The sequence below is a fragment of the Passer domesticus genome, unplaced genomic scaffold, assembly GCF_036417665.1.
Source record: "Passer domesticus isolate bPasDom1 unplaced genomic scaffold, bPasDom1.hap1 HAP1_SCAFFOLD_171, whole genome shotgun sequence".
Lineage (NCBI taxonomy): Eukaryota > Metazoa > Chordata > Aves > Passeriformes > Passeridae > Passer > Passer domesticus.
In genome coordinates this window covers 69,205-87,000 of record NW_026989954.1, presented here as the reverse complement: position 1 = coordinate 87,000, position 17,796 = coordinate 69,205, and the positions used below count along the sequence as shown (strand labels likewise).

The window sequence follows — 17,796 nt, the reverse complement described above, 5'->3', positions numbered from 1 at the left end:
CCCAGGCCCGGCCAGGGGTCACAGGTGGAGCTGCCGGTGCTCTTCTGGGTGTTCAGTGCAGAGCAGGCTTGAACAGGTCCAAGCAAAAAGGAAAAAATCACAGTCCAGGGAACGTCTTTGCCTCAGCTAGCTAAAACTAACTAAAAGCAAGAGAAAGGGAAAAAGGAGCTCTGTCCGGCTGTCTGTCCATCCGCAGACAACACAGTCCAGGAGCAGGAATGTGGAGGAGTGAGAGCAGTCTGAAAACAAACTGCGCGCTTCTTCCCTCCCCTCCTCACTGTCTGGAAGAGAGTCTTAAAGGTGTAAAATGTATTATTCAGTATAAATAGAACAAGACGACTGGGGATAAAAGCATCATATAGTCAATCCAGGACAAGGGGCATTTGCAGGGCTTCCCTTACAGGTGACTCCATTGGTGTTGGGTCAAGTTAGAGCTGTTGATGAAGCTCTTCCCACACTGGGGACACTGGTAGGGCCTTTCCCCAGTGTGAATGCGCCAGTGGGTGACGAGAGTGGAGTTGTGCTTGAAGACCTGGCCACAGTCGGGGCAGCGGAAGGGCCTCTCCTCGCTGTGAATCCGCTCATGCAGGAGGAGATTGAAGCTGCTGTGAAACCTCTTCTGACAGGTGTGGCACCCGTAGGGCCTCTCCCCAGTGTGGATGCGCTGGTGGGTGACAAGGTGGGAGTTTTGCTTGAAGCCCTTCCCGCAGTCGGGGCAGAGGAAGGGCCTCTCCTCGCTGTGAATCCTCTGGTGCCTGAGGAGAGTGGAGTGGGTCTGAAATCTCTGCTGACACTCAAGGCATTCATAGGGCCTGTCCCCGGTGTGGATGCGTTGGTGGGTCACAAGGGTGGATCTGTAGCTGAAGCCCTTCCCACACTCCCCACACTCGTAGGGCCATTCCCCAGTGTGGATCCTCTGGTGGCAGATCAGGTGGCAGCTCTGCCTGAAGCTCTTCCCACACTCCAAGCACTTGTAGGGTTTCTCCCCATCATGAAGCTGCTCATGGACCATCAGCTCTGAGCTCTGGCTGAAGCTCTGTCCACCTTCCTGGAACAGGCTGGGTCTTTCTTCCTCAGAGCACCCTGGGCTGTGTTTGGAGCCCCTCCTCCTGCAGGATCTCAGGGAATTTTCTTCCCCATTAGATTCCTGTGCCATGGAGCCACTGAAAACGGCCTCTTCCAGAAGGTTCTGCTGCGGAGATTTGTCCTCACTGGTCTCCATCCTCAGCTCCTTGTCTGAGGAAGGCAGGGCAAGGAGAGGATGGGATTTCCCACCATGCCAGAGGGAAGGGGAAGGAGATTTTCCCAGTGCATCCATGGCATGACAGCGTTGGAAGCAGGGTTGTCCTGCAGCCTTGGGCTGTGCTCTGCAGGGAGATGGAGCAGGAGAGAGAGGGAAAGGGGCTGTGACTTCCTCCTCACCTACCTGATGGTCCCGGGACATCTTCCTCTTCCTTACAGCCTTCTCCTCCATCTGGCAGTGGTTTTGAGATGGGAAATTCTGTTTTGGGAGGAAAACAAGAGATGAATGCATTGAGTTTTGTACAGGTTTGAGGGCAAACCAGGGGGACAGTCTAAGCCAGAATTACAATTTAAGAAGAAAATTAAGATCAAGGCAATGATACAGAAACACTGCCTTAAACTGACAGAGTCAGGATATAACCTGGCACCCTGTGTGTCAGGGTGGTGGTAGCAGTCCCATTAGATGGTGGCCTCAGTCCTGTTGCAGTGATGAACATGATTCTGTCGAAGCGGTGATCCTGTAGAAGGGTCTGGTCTTCCTCTGAAGGTCCAGTGGTGCTTATGGAGCTCTTGTCCTCTGGAAATCCAGTAGGCAAGATGCTCCTGGTGCTACAAGTCTCAGTTTATATCCAGGTAGGAATGCGTGGCTCCTCCCCCTGGGCGGAGCATCCCACAATGGGATGATGTCATTTTACCAGTCCTGCAGGGACACTCAATGGCCCATTCACAGAAGAGAGCCCCTGGAGGGAATTATCAGGGCTGAGTCATGGAAGAGATAAAGAACACTGCCCCGCCTGTATATAACAGTTTCTAAAGGTGGTGATGGAAAACATGCATTTGGTTACATCTTGCACTGCAACCTGAAACAGTGGGGTAATCCCTGCTCGGGGGGTGAACACCACCCCCCTTACCCAAACTGGCTCAGGTGTAAGACCCTCTCCCTGAGAAGGCCACACACACAGGAGACAATGTCACACTTTGGGGTCCCAGGGTCCCCATCTCCAGCCTCCAGCCAATCCAGTTACTTGGGGCTCTCTCCTCTCCCCACTGCCCTGTCCTGGTTTAGGGCAAATTTGGGAGAAAACCTCGAAAAGGAGATTCCACTAGAAAGCAAATTCAAGCAGCCTCTCCACCAACCAGTTTGGGAAAAGATTTCCTTGGAGAAAAGTAGAAAACACCTGGTTATTTAACAGGCAAGGGATTCACAAGCAGAGCAAATGACCAATATTAAACAACTAAACCTTTTGCCACTCCAAAAGAGATGACAAGCTCAGCAAGTCCCTCCCTGGGCTGTAGCTCAGCACACTCATTCTCTTATCAGTCTCTTATCTGTCTCTTATCAGTTCCTCCATCACTGGAAAAGCCACAGCCCAGACTCTGCCCAATGTATCACAGGTGTGACCTGCCAGTGCCCTTCTGGGTGTTCAGTCCAGAGCAGGTTAAAACAGCTCCAAAGAAAAAGAACAATCACAGTCCAGGGAACTTCTCTGCCTCAGAGAGCTAAAAAAACCCTAAAAGCCAAGGAGAGCCCTGTCCCACCATCTGTCCCTCCAGGAGCTGGAATGTGGAGGAGTGAGTGCAGTTTGTAAAACAAACTGCTCACTTCTTCCTCCCTCCCTTCGCTCTCAGAACCAGCCTTAAATGTGCAGAACTCATTTCTGGGCTAAACAGACAAATGTGGGTAGGAGCATGATCCCAGGTCCAGCCCTTCTGGGGGTTTGGGGTGTCTCTGTCCCTCTGACCCCGATGATGTTTGGGCAGGGGTCACACCAGGGCTGAGAGGGACAGAGACCACCCCGGCCTCCCCAGGGATGAGAAGGTTGGAGAGCCCCCCCAGCCCCGAGCACGCTCAGCAGTGAGAGGGACACAGAGCCCCTGGTCCCCAGCCCTGCACAGGCATTCCCTGAGGCCAGAGGGATGGAGAGACCACCGAGCAACCACCAGGGCAAGGGGACAGAGACCCCCGAGGATCCCCTGGGCTGAGAGGGACAGAGACTGCCCCGAGCATCCCCCTGGCATGGGGGTGAGAGGGAGGGAGACCCCCCAGGCATTCCCTGGGGTGAGAATGATTGACACCACCCCAGGAATGGCCTGGGGTGACAGGGACAGGGACAAAATCCCCCCAAGCCCCTCCCAAGCATCCCTCAAGCATCCCCTGGGCACTGGACAAAATCAACTTGGCAGAAATCAAACTTAACACCACATTAAATGCCTTGAGGAGCATTTCCTCTTGCCACAAGTCACTTGTGATGGAAATGTAAACAAATCCCAAACATTAATAAACCAACAATAGAAGCAATTCTGTGCCAATTCCAAGTTTCATCGGTTCCTGCACAGCTCCAGCTCAGCTGCTGGCAGGTTCCAAAAAAAAAAAAAAATTATGGAAATTTGGCCCAAGATTATTAAAAGGAAGGAAAAACTCTGTATAGCTGTGACAAAGGTGACAGGGACAAAGACACTTATGATTTTCACATGTGGCAAAGTCTCCAAGCCTGTGAATTCAGGACTAATTTAGGAATCTAGCTACTTGAGCTGGGCTTCCTGTGGGACGTCTAGCAGCCTTGTGTTCCTCACGTTGGGGTGAATGAATCCCATTCCTAAACCCTGGTCCATGGAAACCAAGCATCCCAGCTGGTCCCAGCCTGGTGGCCATGGCAGCAGCCTTGGGAGCGGGTCCCTGGCTGGGGCTGTGGGAACCTCTTCCCTCTGGTGCCCAGGGATAGGACTGGAGGGAACGGCTGCAGCTGAGTCCGGACAAGCTCAGGCTGGATCTCAGGAAAAGGTTTTTGCCCAGAGGCTGCTGGGGCAGTGCCCAGGCTCCCCAGGGAAGGCTCCCAGCTCCAGGGCTCTCTGAGCTCCAGCAGCGTTTGGCCAGCGTTGCCAGGCCCAGGCTGGCATTGTTGGGGTGTCCTGTGCAGGGCCAGCAGTTGGACTCCAGGATCCTGATGGGTCCCTCCCAGCTCAGCCAATTCTGTGGATCTGGGATCCCATGACCCATAGCAACAGGGGGCTGGGGATGGTTGCCTGCTAAGGATCAGTTTTGTCACAGGCCCTCAGAGGGGTTCCATGGGGACTTTCCAAGAGTCTCCAGGCTGTTCAAGAGCTGGAATGTCACAGGTAGAGACAGGGGCTCCATGGACACCTCCCAGGGGTTTCTGGGGATGGTAAAGAGCCCTGTGGTCAGAGGCAGTCACAGCCATTCCACGGTGACATCCCAGGGCACCTTGGGCTGCAAAGGCACCGATCTGTCACAGGCACTCATGGGGGCTTCACGGTGACATCCCAGGAGTCCCCAGGCTGCCAAAGAGCCGGGATGTCCCAGACACTCCCAGGGGTTCCTGTCATGGGCAGAGTGGGAGCTTCAGGCAAAGTTTATTGGAGAGGCTTTTGTTGGGTCTTGAGGTGCAGAAAGGGTCCCCAGTAGCCCCCACAGATCCCCAAATGTCACCATGGAGTCAGAGATGATACAGACTCAGATCAGAGGGCTAAGGGCTAAAATCCACCAGTTTATTCAATTCTCTTCTTTTATACTTTGGTTTGCTACAGGTGGACCTCAGTGGTCATTTAATCAACACATTTCACATCCTTGACTAATTACGACAACACCCTTCATTAAACAACTTAATGGAAAAAACAACTTATTACAAACATTGTCGGGGCACCAGTTATTGATGTTTGTTTTATGTTGGGCCCTTCTGGGGCCTCCTGGGATGGGGGAAACCCTCCTGCAGCTGTTCGGTGCTAGGGAAAAGGAGACGCACTGGACTTGTTTGGTCTTCAACTTCTTGTTTATTTTTATCTTATCTAAAGTTTTGCATGCTGTGCAGACCAGGCTCAGCGTGCTGGAAAAACACTGCAAAATGGCCCCGAAATGTACAGTTTCAAGGTCTTTTAAAGTTGTCTCATCCAATTAACTCTTAAAATGTACATTATTTCTACTTATCTACCAATAAGTCATGCTTTGGCTGTCCATATAACCTCTGCACTGTGCTTTCCTTGACCAATCACGCTGTGTCACCAACGCTGCAGAAAATGAGGTAGATGAGGAAGAAGAAGACAGGGACTATACCCAAATTCATGCATCTTGCTTCCTATCTACACCATACTAAAAATCCCAAAACCTAAATTTCTCACCCAAGCAACATACTATACTACTCTCTATTATCTATTTCACACTTTGGTGAATTCTAATCTCTCTCAAAGTCATGGAAGTCCTGTCCATGGATGAAGGTTAAAGGCAGTGTTTCTCTGGGTGTCAAGACCCCTCAGAGCAGAAAGAGAAATATTCCCTGTGCCCTGGATTCTCACACATTTAACCTAAAAACCTTTAACCCTTAATATGTTAAGTTACCCAAAAATGTTCCAGGTCAGTAGCATTAGGAGGAGAAGAAATAGAGAACAACAGAAAAACAGAAGATCTATAAAGAGACAGGCACATAGGGACCAACCGCTTGGGTTCCAGCATTGACGACGGAGGAACCCCAGCAGAAGGCAGGATGCAGACCATGGGCTGGCCTCGCGCTCCGGCTTTTAACCCCCTGGGCCTTCATGGGCCCGCCCCTGGGGTGGGACTGCCAGTGGCTTGTCCAATCAGAGTCAGGGTAGTCACCAGCTGCTAGTGTGTGATTGCGCCTCTTGTGTGTGATTGACAGCTCTGCCAGGGCAGGGGGCGAGGCTCTGTCCCACCACAAACCAAGGCTTGACCCAGCCCTGGCCCCACACGAGCATTCCGAGCATCCCAAGGTGTCTCGGGACACCGATCTCATCCAGCCTCTGACAGCAACCACAGTGACGCTACAGAACCTCATGGAACCATGGGTCAGTTGTGACACTCTGGTGCCTCATGGAATCAAGGAGACCATTGTGAAACCTGGGGTGCCCAAGGAGGCAAGGGTCCATGGTAACCTTGTGGAGCCCGCAGTGTCACAGAAGAGGCATTGTGAAACAGCAAGGGCACAGGGAGCCCAGGGGCCATGGTGACATATCAGGGCTTTGTGGAATCATGAAGCATGGTGACATTGCAAGGCCTCATGGGAGCACAGGGCCATTGTGACACTGCAGAAGCAGGGGGAACATTGTGACACTCCAGGGCCTCATGGAACTAAGGAGACCATTGTGACACTGTGGGGTCCCAAGAAACCAATGGACCATGGAACAAGTCTGGCTGGCTGGGCCTCATGGGGACCACCTGACAGGTCCAGCTGACCTTGGCATGTTGAGGGCTGCTTCTCATCTGTCCCTGAAGCACTGGGGCTCAGGGCTTTCCTTCATAGTGGAGAGAGCTGTCCTTCTCCTCCAGGGGCGATGGCCAAAATTGGGATTCTTCCTCCAAATTTCCTTACATGCAAAGATTGTTCCCAGATGAAATCTGCCAGGACTAACAAATCTGTCTGTCTTGGCCCCCCAAGGGCCATCTCCCATCTGCCTTTGAAACACTGGGACCATGTGCTTCTCTTTCTTATGGGAAAAAAAACATCCATCTCGACCAGGCACTCACAGCCAAAATTGGGAATCTGCTTCCAGAATTCTCTATAACCAAGGATAACTCCCAGACAAAAGCTGTCCCCACTGAAAAGTCTGGCAGGCCTTGGCTTCCTGAGGGCTGGCACTCATCTTCCTCTGAAACCCTTGGGCTCTGTGCTTTCCTTCCTAATGAAAAGAACTCGTCTGGTTGTCCAGGCACCCACAGCCAAAACTGAGATTCCACCTCCAAAATACCCTATGTCCAAGAACAGCCCATAGAGACAGGCTGTGTTGGCCTAAAAGTTTAATATTCCGAAACGCTTGGACTTGGCATTTTTCTTTCCTGTAGGTAAAAACCATCCATCCTGACAAGGTGCCCATGGCTAAAACTGGGATTGCACCTCCAAAACTCCATACATCCAAGGATTGCTCCCAAATGAAAGCTGCCAGGACAGACAGGTCTGGCTGCCCTTGGCCTCTTGGGGGCTGCCTCTCACCTGTTTTTCAAACACTGGGGCTCTGTGCTTTTCTTCCAATGGAAAAGAACTGTCCTTCTTCTCAAAGTGTCCATAGTCAAAATTGAGATTCCTTCTCCCAAATTCCACATATACAAGGATTCCTCCATAATAAAAACTGCCAGGACAAATAGGTCTGGCTGGCTTGGCCTCCCAGGAGCCACCTCTCTCCTTTTCTGTCTTTGAAACCCTTGGTCTCTGGGCTTTTCTTCCTAGGGAAAAGAACCACCCTTCTTGTCTATATAGAAATGGCCAAAATTGGGATTCCACCTCCCAAATTCCTTATATCCTAGGGTTGCTGTCAGACAAAAGCTACCAGGACAGAGGTCTGGCTGGCCTAGACCTCTGATGGCCGCCTTTCATCTGCCCCGCAAACACCGGTGTTCTGTGCTTTCCTTCCCATGGAAAAGAACCGTCCTCTTCTGGGAGTCCATGTCTGAAATTGGGATTCCACCTCTAAAATTTTGTATATCCAAGGGTTGCTCTCAGGAAAAATCTACCAGTACTGTCAAGTCTGGCTGGTCTTGGCCTCTGATGACTGCCCTGCAACACTGGGGCTGGGTTCTTTCCTTCCCATGGAGACCCCTGGGACACTGTGGGGACCTCATGAAGCCAAGGGGATCCTTGTGGCACCACTGGAGCCCATGGAACCAAGGGGCCGTGGTGACACATCAGGGCTTCATGGAACCCAGAGACTATTGTGACCATGGAGACCATTGTGACCCTTCAGGGCCTCGTGTCACCAAGGGGGCATTGGGACACCTCAGGGCCTCATGGAAGCAAGGGACCATTGGGACACTGTGGGGCTCCATGGAACCGAGGGAATGTGGAACAGGTCTGGCTGGCTTGGCGTCCCAGGGACCACCTGACAGGTCTGGCTGATCTTGGGAAGTCAAGGGCTGCCTTTCAGCAGTTCCTGGAGCACTGGGGCTCCATGCTTTCCATGCTATGGAAAAGAAGCGTCCCCCTTTTCAGATGCCCATTGCCAAAATAGGTACTCTCCTGAAAAAATTTCCTCTATGCAAGAGTATATCCCAGAACAAAACCTGCCAGCTCTGGCTGGCCTTGGCCGCTAGTGGTCACCTCTCATCTACCTAGGAAACAATGGTGTTCTGTTCCTTCATTCCTTTGGAAAAGAAACATCTTTCATATCCAGGGGCCATGGTCAAAATTAGAATTTGGACTCCCAAATTCGGTATATCCAAGGATTGCTCCCGGACAAAAGTAGCCAGGACAGAAAGGTCGGCCTAGCCCTGTCCTCTGGGGATTTTCTCAGACTATGAGCTGCATGTTTTCAATTGAAAACACCTTGGAGTGGGCCCAGAGATCTCCCAAGGAGGGGTTTTGAGGCCTTGGGAACACTACATATGGACAAAGGAGCTCTGTGCTCTGTGCTGTTGTGATGGTTTTGCATCACGGAAGTGATGTTCTAAAAGAAGCTGTTAGCAGTTTCCCCCGTGTCTGACAAAGAAAACAATCAGTAATTAGCTTTGAGAATTGACAATCTGTTAAACCACTAAGGAAGCTGTACATGACTCTGTGAAGACACATGTTAAAGACGAGAAAGCCTGGGATGGTCTCTTTCCCTTCTGCCTAGCAAAGAGGTAACAAGGCTGGCCCAGTCCCCGTCTCAGCCAGGCCGGGCCGGGCGGCTCCTGCCGTGGGGCCGGGCCCCTTCCCAGGGAGCCCCCAGGCCCCATCGGCTGCCGGGCAGGGCAGGGGAGGCCGCGGGGCCGTGGCCGGGCCGGGCCATGGCTGCGGTTGCCAACACCTGGGCGCTGCCGAGCCCTGCCCCGCCGCCAGCCCGGGCCCAGCCAGGATCCGCCGGGCCCCAGGAGCAGCCCCGGGCCGGGCCGGCTCGGCCAAGATTCTGCCACCCTTGGGGTTCACCCGCAAGCCCTGGGCAGGGGAGGAGAAGCCATGGGCCCTGGCCGTGCTGCTGCTGTGCTCTGGCCTGGCTGCTGAGATCCTGGCCCTGCCCCAGCACAGCCCATCCTGACACAGCCCCAGCGCAGCCGCTGCAGAAACCTCCATGGTAAAACAGCTCCGGCTGCAAGGACCCAGCCCGGCCGGGGTCACGGAACCATCTGCAGGGCCCGGGAGAGATATTAACTCTTTCAGTGCTTCCATCCTTGCTTGAGGGAGAAGAAAGGACAAAGTGCAGGCAAATAGAGGAGCAACATGAAGACACCGAGGTCAGTGAAGGGGAAGTTGAGTCCCAGACTGGGGGGATGAGAAAGTGCCTTGATCTTGGGGCTGAAATCCTCATGTAAAGCTATGGAGAAATGATACATCAGACTCTCTTTTTCCTTAAAACACATTTAAAATATGGGGAGATTACTTGTTCAGCAAAGGCCTCCATGCTAAAATTAGCAAATATTGAAGTAGCTATGATCCCATGAGAAGTTTGAACAGAGAAAGAGAGAAGAGTGATGAGACCCTGTGGCCTCAGGGAGAGAAGAAAAAGATCTCTGTTCCCAGAGATGAAGATGATTTCACAAATAGATTAAGAGAACCTTTGCTCTTTAACAGCTCATCTATAAACTAATACCCCATAAGTTGGCGTATGACGCGGCTCATAAACAGAACAGTGGGAAAAGCTCTGAAGAAATGGGAGGGACTTCATGATTGCAGATTTTTCCAGACAGCTGCTATTGGTTGAAATTCAAAGCCACACAACAACTGTTTTCTTATGGAGAAGTCTCCATTAGCCACAGGAACTTCTCTCCCAAAGTGAACTGAAGAAAGACAATTTTAGAGGTGGTAAACTGACCGAAAATTTTAGGTTTTGTCTCTTTATATTGAGAGTAAAAAAGAAAACACAGGAAGAGGAGAGGTGTTCAGAAAGTTTTGTTCTGATTCTTATAACTCTTTCTTTTAGTTACTATTAATAAACTTTCCTTTATATCCTTTTAAAGTTTTGAGCCTACTTTACCTTTCTCCTATTTCTATCTCAAAGCAGGAAATGAGTAAGTATATTCTAGTGCATGCACCGGTATTTTACCAACACTGAACCCACCACACTAATTGATGAATTGGCCAAGAATTGTCAAATTGGCAAACCAAAACCTCTACAGAAGCCTTCCTGAAGAACTTTCATGAGAGCAGAGGGAAATCAAGGCAGAACGATGGTTTGTCAGGACCTGCTTGATCCTAATGAGCCCCGTGGTGCATTTGGAGCTGAGCCTTGGAACATCAGGGCTTGAAAGTAGATTGCAAAAACCTTTCAAGGAGTCAAAGTTAGAGGAAAACCCCAAAGTGTCTCAAGGTATGAATGGGTCCCACTGAGGTCCATTCCCAACACAGGCTCCTCATGGACTCCTTGGAGGAGAGAATTGGAAGCCAGGATGGCACAAAAACCTCTCAGGGAGTCAGTGGGGAAAGGAAATTCCAAAGTACCTTAAAAAACTTGAGTATCTCAACGTATTAATGAGCCCCACTGAGTGTCAGTACAAAGCTCTCAAGGGACTCATTAAAGCAGATAATTGGAGGCTGTGACTGCACAATCTTTCTCATAGAGTCTATATCAAAAGGGTGCCAAGTACCTTAAAATAACTGAAGTACCTTGAAGCATTAATGAGCCCCACTGAGTGCTGTTACTGACAAAGCCTCTCCAGGGACTAATTACAGCAGATAATTGGAGGCCATGATCGCCAAACCTTTCAGAGACTCCAAGGCAAAAGCCAAACCCAAAGTCCTCTGAAAAACCTGCAGTCCCTGGGAGCCTGAAGGAGCCCCCAGGGCCATTGCTGAGCAAGGCTCCACAGGGACTCCTTCCAGCAGATCCTTGAGGCCACTGGGATGTGGGCTAGGGGGGGATGCTGAGGGCAGGACAAGGGGCTGACAGTGCCCAGCCTGGCTGGGGCTGTGCCAGGAGGCCCCAGAGCCTCAGGACAAGGTGTCTCCTCCCAGTCCTTAGTGGCACAGACCCTGATGCTGTGCCCCAGGGCACAAGACCTGGCTCCTCTTTGTCCCCACCTGTCATCACTGCCTCCAGTTCTCTGCTCTGCCTGGGGCCTGGGGACACTTTCTCAGTCATGTGCCTCAGTGGGACCCATTAAAAGTCCAAGAAACTTTGCAGTTGGATTCTGACTTGGAGTTCTGGAGAGGTTTCTTCAGCTGCCTCTCAGGGACTGATGTTCAGGGCCCGAGCACAAAGCCCCAGAGGGTCATTAAAGTCCTGCTGCTGTGTCTCTGCTGCTGAGCTGGGCTGGGCTCCTGGCACAGAGGCAGCTCCTGGTAAGCAAGAAGAGCTTCAAAAGCACATTTCCCTTGATGAGCAGCTCTTCTGCCAGCCCAGCAGGGCTGGGGCACTTCCTGCAGCCAGCCCGGGCACAGCCCAGAGGCACAGAGAGCTTCAATCAGTCAGGTCTGGGAAGGTGCTGAGAAGTGCCTGGGGCAGAATCGCTGCCAGTCCTTGGCACAGGAACCTCTGGCTGCAGGACAATGCAGCTGCAGCTCCTGGAGTGATTTCCTAAAGCTGGAACGTCCCAATGCCTGCAGACCCTGTGAGTACATTCTCTGATTCTCTCTTGTGCAGAGCAGCCAGGGGTGCCCAGGGCTGTCCTGCAGAGCAGGCTCCTGCAGCCCAGGGCGCTGTGCTGGGGCAGGGACTCTGCTGCCTGCCAGGGACAGCTCTCAGCCGGCCCAGGAGCTGCTCCCAGCACTGGGGAGAAGCTGTCGGGGGAAGGAGCCACCCTGAGCAGGGCAGGTGCTGCTGCTGAGAGGGGCTGGGTGGGGCAGGGCTGCTCCCAGCTCCACACCAGCCTGGGCACAGCTCCGGAGGACACTTCCCAAAGAAGGTAAACCTGGCATTGCTGGAAAGATCAGGAGCTTTCCTGAGAATGTTTTCAATTTCCTGCTTGGAGACGGATGGGCCAGTTGGGGTGATGACAAAAAGAATTTTGTTTTTAATGAATTTTTTCATGTATTCGTAGCCCTGTAAATTACTATTATATAGTTATATAACTATAATCCTTACTTTACTATATTAAATACTCTATTAATCTCCTAATTAACTCTATTAAATTGCTAATATATAGTCCTATAACTATAATCCTTCATTAACCTTAATATGTTTCCTAACTTTCTCTCAGATTTTAGAGCAATAAGCTGACTGTCTAAATCCATTCCTGATATCCTGTGTAGTATTATTATCAGGAAAAGGACCTACAAAAAGAACATTTTTTTTCCCCAGAATATGAGCAATCATAATAAAAAGTGAATGCAAAGAAGCCCTTGCACCTACTGCAATGGGTTGACCCAAGGGTGTGTAACTGGGGCAACTCAATCTGCTTTTGGATGTTCCTATTAAATGCCCCAATTATTCAACCTTAACAAATTGTTGAAATCAGGGGCTGGGTGTGCCCCATCCCCACTGGGACACATGGAAGTTTCCAATAAAGGTCTGTTTTTTACTTTACTGTTCTAACAACGTTGCAAGGGGTTTTTACTCTTTTGATTAGGGACAACAGGGGGATGAGAGAGGCAGAACAGGAATTGTAATCCCAGAATCACGGAACATTCTGAGGTGAATGAGACATGCAGGATCATCAAAGGAATGTTTGAACATTTACAGAGACTCCAGAACTGTAACTTTGGGTGGTCAGTCTCTCTGCTGGGAGCCTCCCAGAGGGCCCTCAGCCACTCCTCAGTCCTGGACAGCAGCAGCATCACCTCTGCAGGGCCCAGCAGGGCTCTCCTGAGCTGCCCTTGCCCACCTGCACACACAGCCTGCTCCAGGCAGGGCCCTGCACACAGGCAGGTTTCTGTAGGGCCGGGGCCAGGGCACACAGGGTGGGATGGGCTCTGTGAGCACTGGCAGGGACAAGGCTCCTCTCAGGAGGGAATGTCCAGGCCCAGGGAGATGCTCAGGCAAGGAGAGGGGGCTGAAGAGAGCAGTGCTGGGGCAGGAGGGCACTGTTGGTGTGTGGGAGGTGCCGGGCACAGCTGGGCACGGGAACACTGTCCTGAGTGCCCGGCTGTCTCTGCCCTGCCCTCTCAGGCACAGCACCACAGCATCTTCTCTTGTTTCTGCCCTGCCCTGATATTGTCACTGTTATCTGCTGCTCTCAGGGAGGCTCTGGCAACTGCAGCAGCTGAGTCAGGCACTGCCCTTGGCATTCCTGCCAGGCAGGGGTGTCCATGGGAATGGTGTGTCCAAGCTTCCCTGGGACCTGTGGGGCTGTGGGCAAAGCAGTCCATGGGAAAGGGAAATGAGCTGAGCCCCCTCCCTGAGATCCCATCATGGGCACAGCCAGGGATCTCCTTGCTGTGCCCTTCCAAGCTCTGAGCTGCCCTCCTGGGTGTCCCCACGCAGACACCTGGCTGCTCCTGGCACACTCAGCCAGGACAACTGGAGCTCAGGCAGGGACCTGGGGAAGGATTTCTCAGAGCAGGAACAAGGCTGGGTGAGTCCCAGTGGGACAGTCTGCAGGGAATGACCCAGGTTTGGCTTCAAGCAGCCTCTCCTGACTTGTCACTGTCCTTTCTCCATTAACAGGTCCCCATGTGCAGCCAGAGGAAATGTCCAAGAGCAGCTCCATCAGGCACTTCCTCCTGCTGGCATTGGCAGACACGCGGCAGCTGCAGCTCCTGCACTTCTGCCTCTTGCTGGGCATCTCCCTGGCTGCCCTCCTGGGCAACGGCCTCATCATCAGTGCCGTAGCCTGCGGCCAGCACCTGCACACGCCCATGTTCTTCTTCCTGCTCAACCTGGCCCTCAGCGACCTGGGCTCCATCTGCACCACTGTCCCCAATGCACAATTCCCTCTGGGACACCACGACCATCTCCTACACAGGATGTGCTGCACAGCACTTCTTCATCTCAGCAGAGTTTTATCTCCTGACCATCATGTGCTACGACTGCTACGTGTCCATCTGCAAACCCCTGCACTACGGGACCCTCCTGGGCAGCAGAGCTTGTGCCCACATGGCAGCAGCTGCCTGGGCCAGTGCCTTTCTCTATTCAGTGCTGCACACAGCCAATACATTTTCTCTGCCCCTGTGTCAGGGCAATTCCCTGGGCCAGTTCTTCTGTGAAATTCCCCAGATCCTGAAGCTTTCCTGATCCAAATCCTATCTCAGGGAACTGGGGCTTCTTGGTGTTAGTGGCTGTTTAGGACTTGACTGTTTTGTGTTCATTGTTTTCTCCTATGTGCAGATTTTCAGGGCTGTGCTGAGGATCCCCTCTGAGCATGGACGGCACAAAGCCTTTTCCACCTGCCTTCCTCACCTGGCTGTAATGTCTCTGTTCATCAGCACTGGAACATTTGCCCACCTAAAGCGCCCCTCCACCTCCTCCCCATCCCTGGATCTGGCAGTGTCATTTCTGTACTCGGTGGTGCCTCCAGCCCTGAGCCCCCTCATCTACAATCTGAGGAACCAGGAGCTCAAGGCTGCAGTGTGGAAACTGATGAATGGATCCGTTCAGAAACATTGAACTGCTGGACAATTTCTGAAAATCACATTTAATAAAAAGCATTTTCAATACTTCTTTTTCGCTTTGTTTTGGAGGTTCATTTTCTTTGTTTTATGGTTTTCAGATTGTCCACAAAGAAATGTCATACCTTTTGCCAATTCTCATTTTTTTTTCTCTCCACCATCCCTGTGTCCACACACTGAGTCAATGAAGGACTGCACTCTTGGTGGCTTTAAAGGAACTAAAGGATCTCCCAGCAGAGTTTTCTGCAGAGATGCCCTTTTGTTGCCTTCTCTGGAGCTGCAGCAGCAATGTCTGTGTGCAGAGCTGGGGCAGATCAGTGCCGGCACAGCAGCTGTGCCCAGCAGCAGCAGCACTTGGTGTTGCCAGTGCTGCTGCCGTGGCCCTGCCCCGCTGCCCTGGTGGCCCTGGTGTTGCTGCAGGGCCTGAGTGCTCTCGGGGCCGGGCACAGTCCTGGGGGTGGCAGTGCCGGGGCTGCAGCAGGGACAGGCCATGGGCACTGCTGGGGCAGCGCTGACGCCTCAGGCCAGGCCCTGGGGGCTGCAGGCTCCTTGCCCAGGCTCTCTCAAGAACACGGCCAGGCTAATGCTCAGCACAAAAAAGCCCCAGGGTGAGCAGCCCCAGGCTGGCTGTGGGCAGGCTGGGGGCAAACAGCATGGCTGGGGCTCTGCAAGGGCCCTGGGGGAGACGGGAAGGAGCAGCAGAGCAGGGGCTGATCCGTCCCCAGTGCGCTGCACAGCCCAGGGCAGCGTCCCAGAGCGTCCTTATGGAGCTGCCAACAACATCCACCCTCTGCAGCCCTGGCCTCTCCCCCAGCTCACACAGGTGCCGCATCCTTGCAGGCACAGCCACGGCAGCACTGGCTCAGGAGCCCCTGTTTGCATTGCACAGAGCAGGCGGGAGCACCCCCATGCTGGTGCTGTGGGGACATGAACCTGAGGCAGCACAAATGCCATCAGCCCCTGGGGCCAGCAAGGGCTGGGGGACACCAGGGAAAGCACTCAGCTTTGTCCTGGCCTCTGCAGTCAGCCAGAAAGTTTGTTCCCATCAGCTGGGAGTTTCCTGTGCCACTGCAGACGCTGTTGCTCAGAGCCAAGGCTGCCTGGCAGCCACCCCTGAACTGCCCTGAGCACGTCCTTGGCTTGACATTTGCTTTTTTTCCTCTTCCTGATACAAATTTCTTCCTCTTGCCCACTGCTGTTCTCTCCCCTGCAGACAGACCATCCTTGTTTTCCCTTTCCTCTCTTGCCCCTACTCCCCATTCCAGTTCCTGACTTGGCACCATGGGAATGTCCCTTGGGGAGCAGGATCATCCTCCAAGTACTGCAGGAATTGTCTGCAGGCTCCTGCAGTGCCTGGTGCTGCTCCCTTGCCAGAGGCACCCCAGGCCAAGGGGGCACATCTGGGCTGCAGTGTCTGCCTGTGGGGCTCCCTGTTCTGGGCAATGAGGAGGAGCTGCAGAGGCTCTGCAGGACTGACAGGATGGGCTTTGGGGCTGGCAGGAGAAGCTGAGGTACCTGGGCTGCTGGAGCTTCTGAAGAGGAGGCCCAGGGCTCATCCTGCAATTGCTCCAAGGGTGGTTTTAGAGAACCACAGAATCAGCAAGGTTGGAAAAGTCCTTGGAGATCATCAAGTCCAATCTGTGCCCTGACACTGCCTTGTCTTCTCTGAGCCTCCTTTCCTTCACGATAAATAACCCCAGCTCCCTCAGCTGCTCCTCACAGGATTTGTGCTCCAGTCCCCTCACCCACCTTGTTGCCCTTCTCTGGACACGCTCCAACCCCTCCATGTCCTTTTTAAATTGGGGGGCCCAGAACTGGATACAGCACTCGAGGTGCTGCCCAACCAGTGCCCAGCACAGGGGAAGAATCACTGCCCTGCTCCTGCTGGCCACACCATTCCTGATCCAGGCCAGCAGTCATTGGCCTTCTTGCCCACCTGGGCACACTGCTGCCTCATGTCCAGCCTGCTGTCCATCAGTCCCTGCAGGTCCCTTTCTGCCTGCCTGCTGTCCAGCCACTCTGTCCCCAGCCTGTAGTGCTGCAGGGGTTGTTGTGGCCAAAGTGCAGGACCTGGCACTTGGAATTGTTAAACCTCACCTTGTTGGATTTGGGCCTTGGATCCAGCCTGTCCAGGTTCCTGTGCAGAGCCCTCTGACCCTCCAGCAGATCCACACTCACACCCAGCTTGGTGTCACCACAGTTCCTTGAGGCCCCAGAGTGTTCCAATGACCTCCATGTTTCCATGAGGCTTCCCTGGGTCACAATGTCCCTTTGGTTCCATGGAACCCCTTGGTGTCACAAAGTCCCTTGGATCCTTGGGCCCTTCAGTGTCACAGTGGATCCTTGAGGATCCCTGAGGTCTCACAGGACAGCAATGCTCTCCTTGGTTCCTACTCTCTTTTATGCCTCCCACTGTCAGACAATAGAAGGACACCTGGTAGATGAAGGGGAGTTGGAGTCGATACCTGCTCAAGGACATAATAATAAAAATTGCTCCTGACCCCCACTCCCAAGCCAGGCGCCACTTCAGAACAGGTATGAGCCTCTGGATCTTGAGAGCCAGCCACATGATTTAGAAGAAAATTATCTGTCTGGTGAGTGTCCCAATTATGATTCATCTGTGAGGATTACCAGCTCTAACATCAAAAAGGAGCAAAGGGTAATCATGGTGGGTGACTGCCTCCTGATGGGAACAGTGAGCCCCATGTGTCGCCCAGACCCACCCCACAGAGAAGTCTGCTGCCTCCCTGGGGCCTGCGTATGGGATATCACTGAGAGACTGCCTGGGCTGATTCAGCCCTCTGATTACTACCCACTGCTGATACTCCAGGCTGGCAGTGATGAGATTGAAAAGAGGAGTGTCAGGACAATTAAAAGGGAATTTAGGGCATTGGATCAGATGGTTAATAGGACAGGGGCACAGGTAGTCTTTTCCTCAGTCCCTCTGGTGGCTAAGAAGAACAGTGAAAGCAATAGGAGAGCTCAAATTATTAACAAGTGGCTCAAGGGTTGGTGTTAACAACAGAATTTTGGATTCTTTAATCATAGGGCAACTTTTACAGCACCTGGTCTGCTTGGACGAGGCTCCATCTTTCTGTTAAGGGCAGAAGAATTTTAGCTTGTCAACTGGCAG

The 17,796-nt window shown here is 52.7% G+C and overlaps 1 protein-coding gene across 2 annotated transcripts; it reads right to left on the bottom strand.

Annotated features, from left to right (window-relative positions):
• Positions 1-111: 111 nt before the first annotated feature.
• On the bottom strand, positions 112-17,219 carry LOC135291978 (zinc finger protein 239-like). Of its 2 annotated transcripts, XM_064406209.1 has the most exons (4): positions 16,761-17,219; positions 1,664-1,982; positions 1,427-1,501; positions 112-1,236 (listed from the first exon to the last, which is right to left on the bottom strand). In XM_064406209.1, the coding sequence occupies exons 2-4, from the start codon at positions 1,737-1,739 to the stop codon at positions 398-400; spliced, it is 990 nt and encodes a 329-aa protein (XP_064262279.1). In that variant the 5' UTR covers positions 1,740-1,982; positions 16,761-17,219; the 3' UTR covers positions 112-397. The 2 variants fall into 2 exon arrangements, with proteins under 2 accessions (XP_064262279.1, XP_064262280.1); XM_064406210.1 differs by lacking the exon at positions 16,761-17,219 and having other exon boundaries at positions 1,664-2,992.
• Positions 17,220-17,796: the final 577 nt, after the last annotated feature.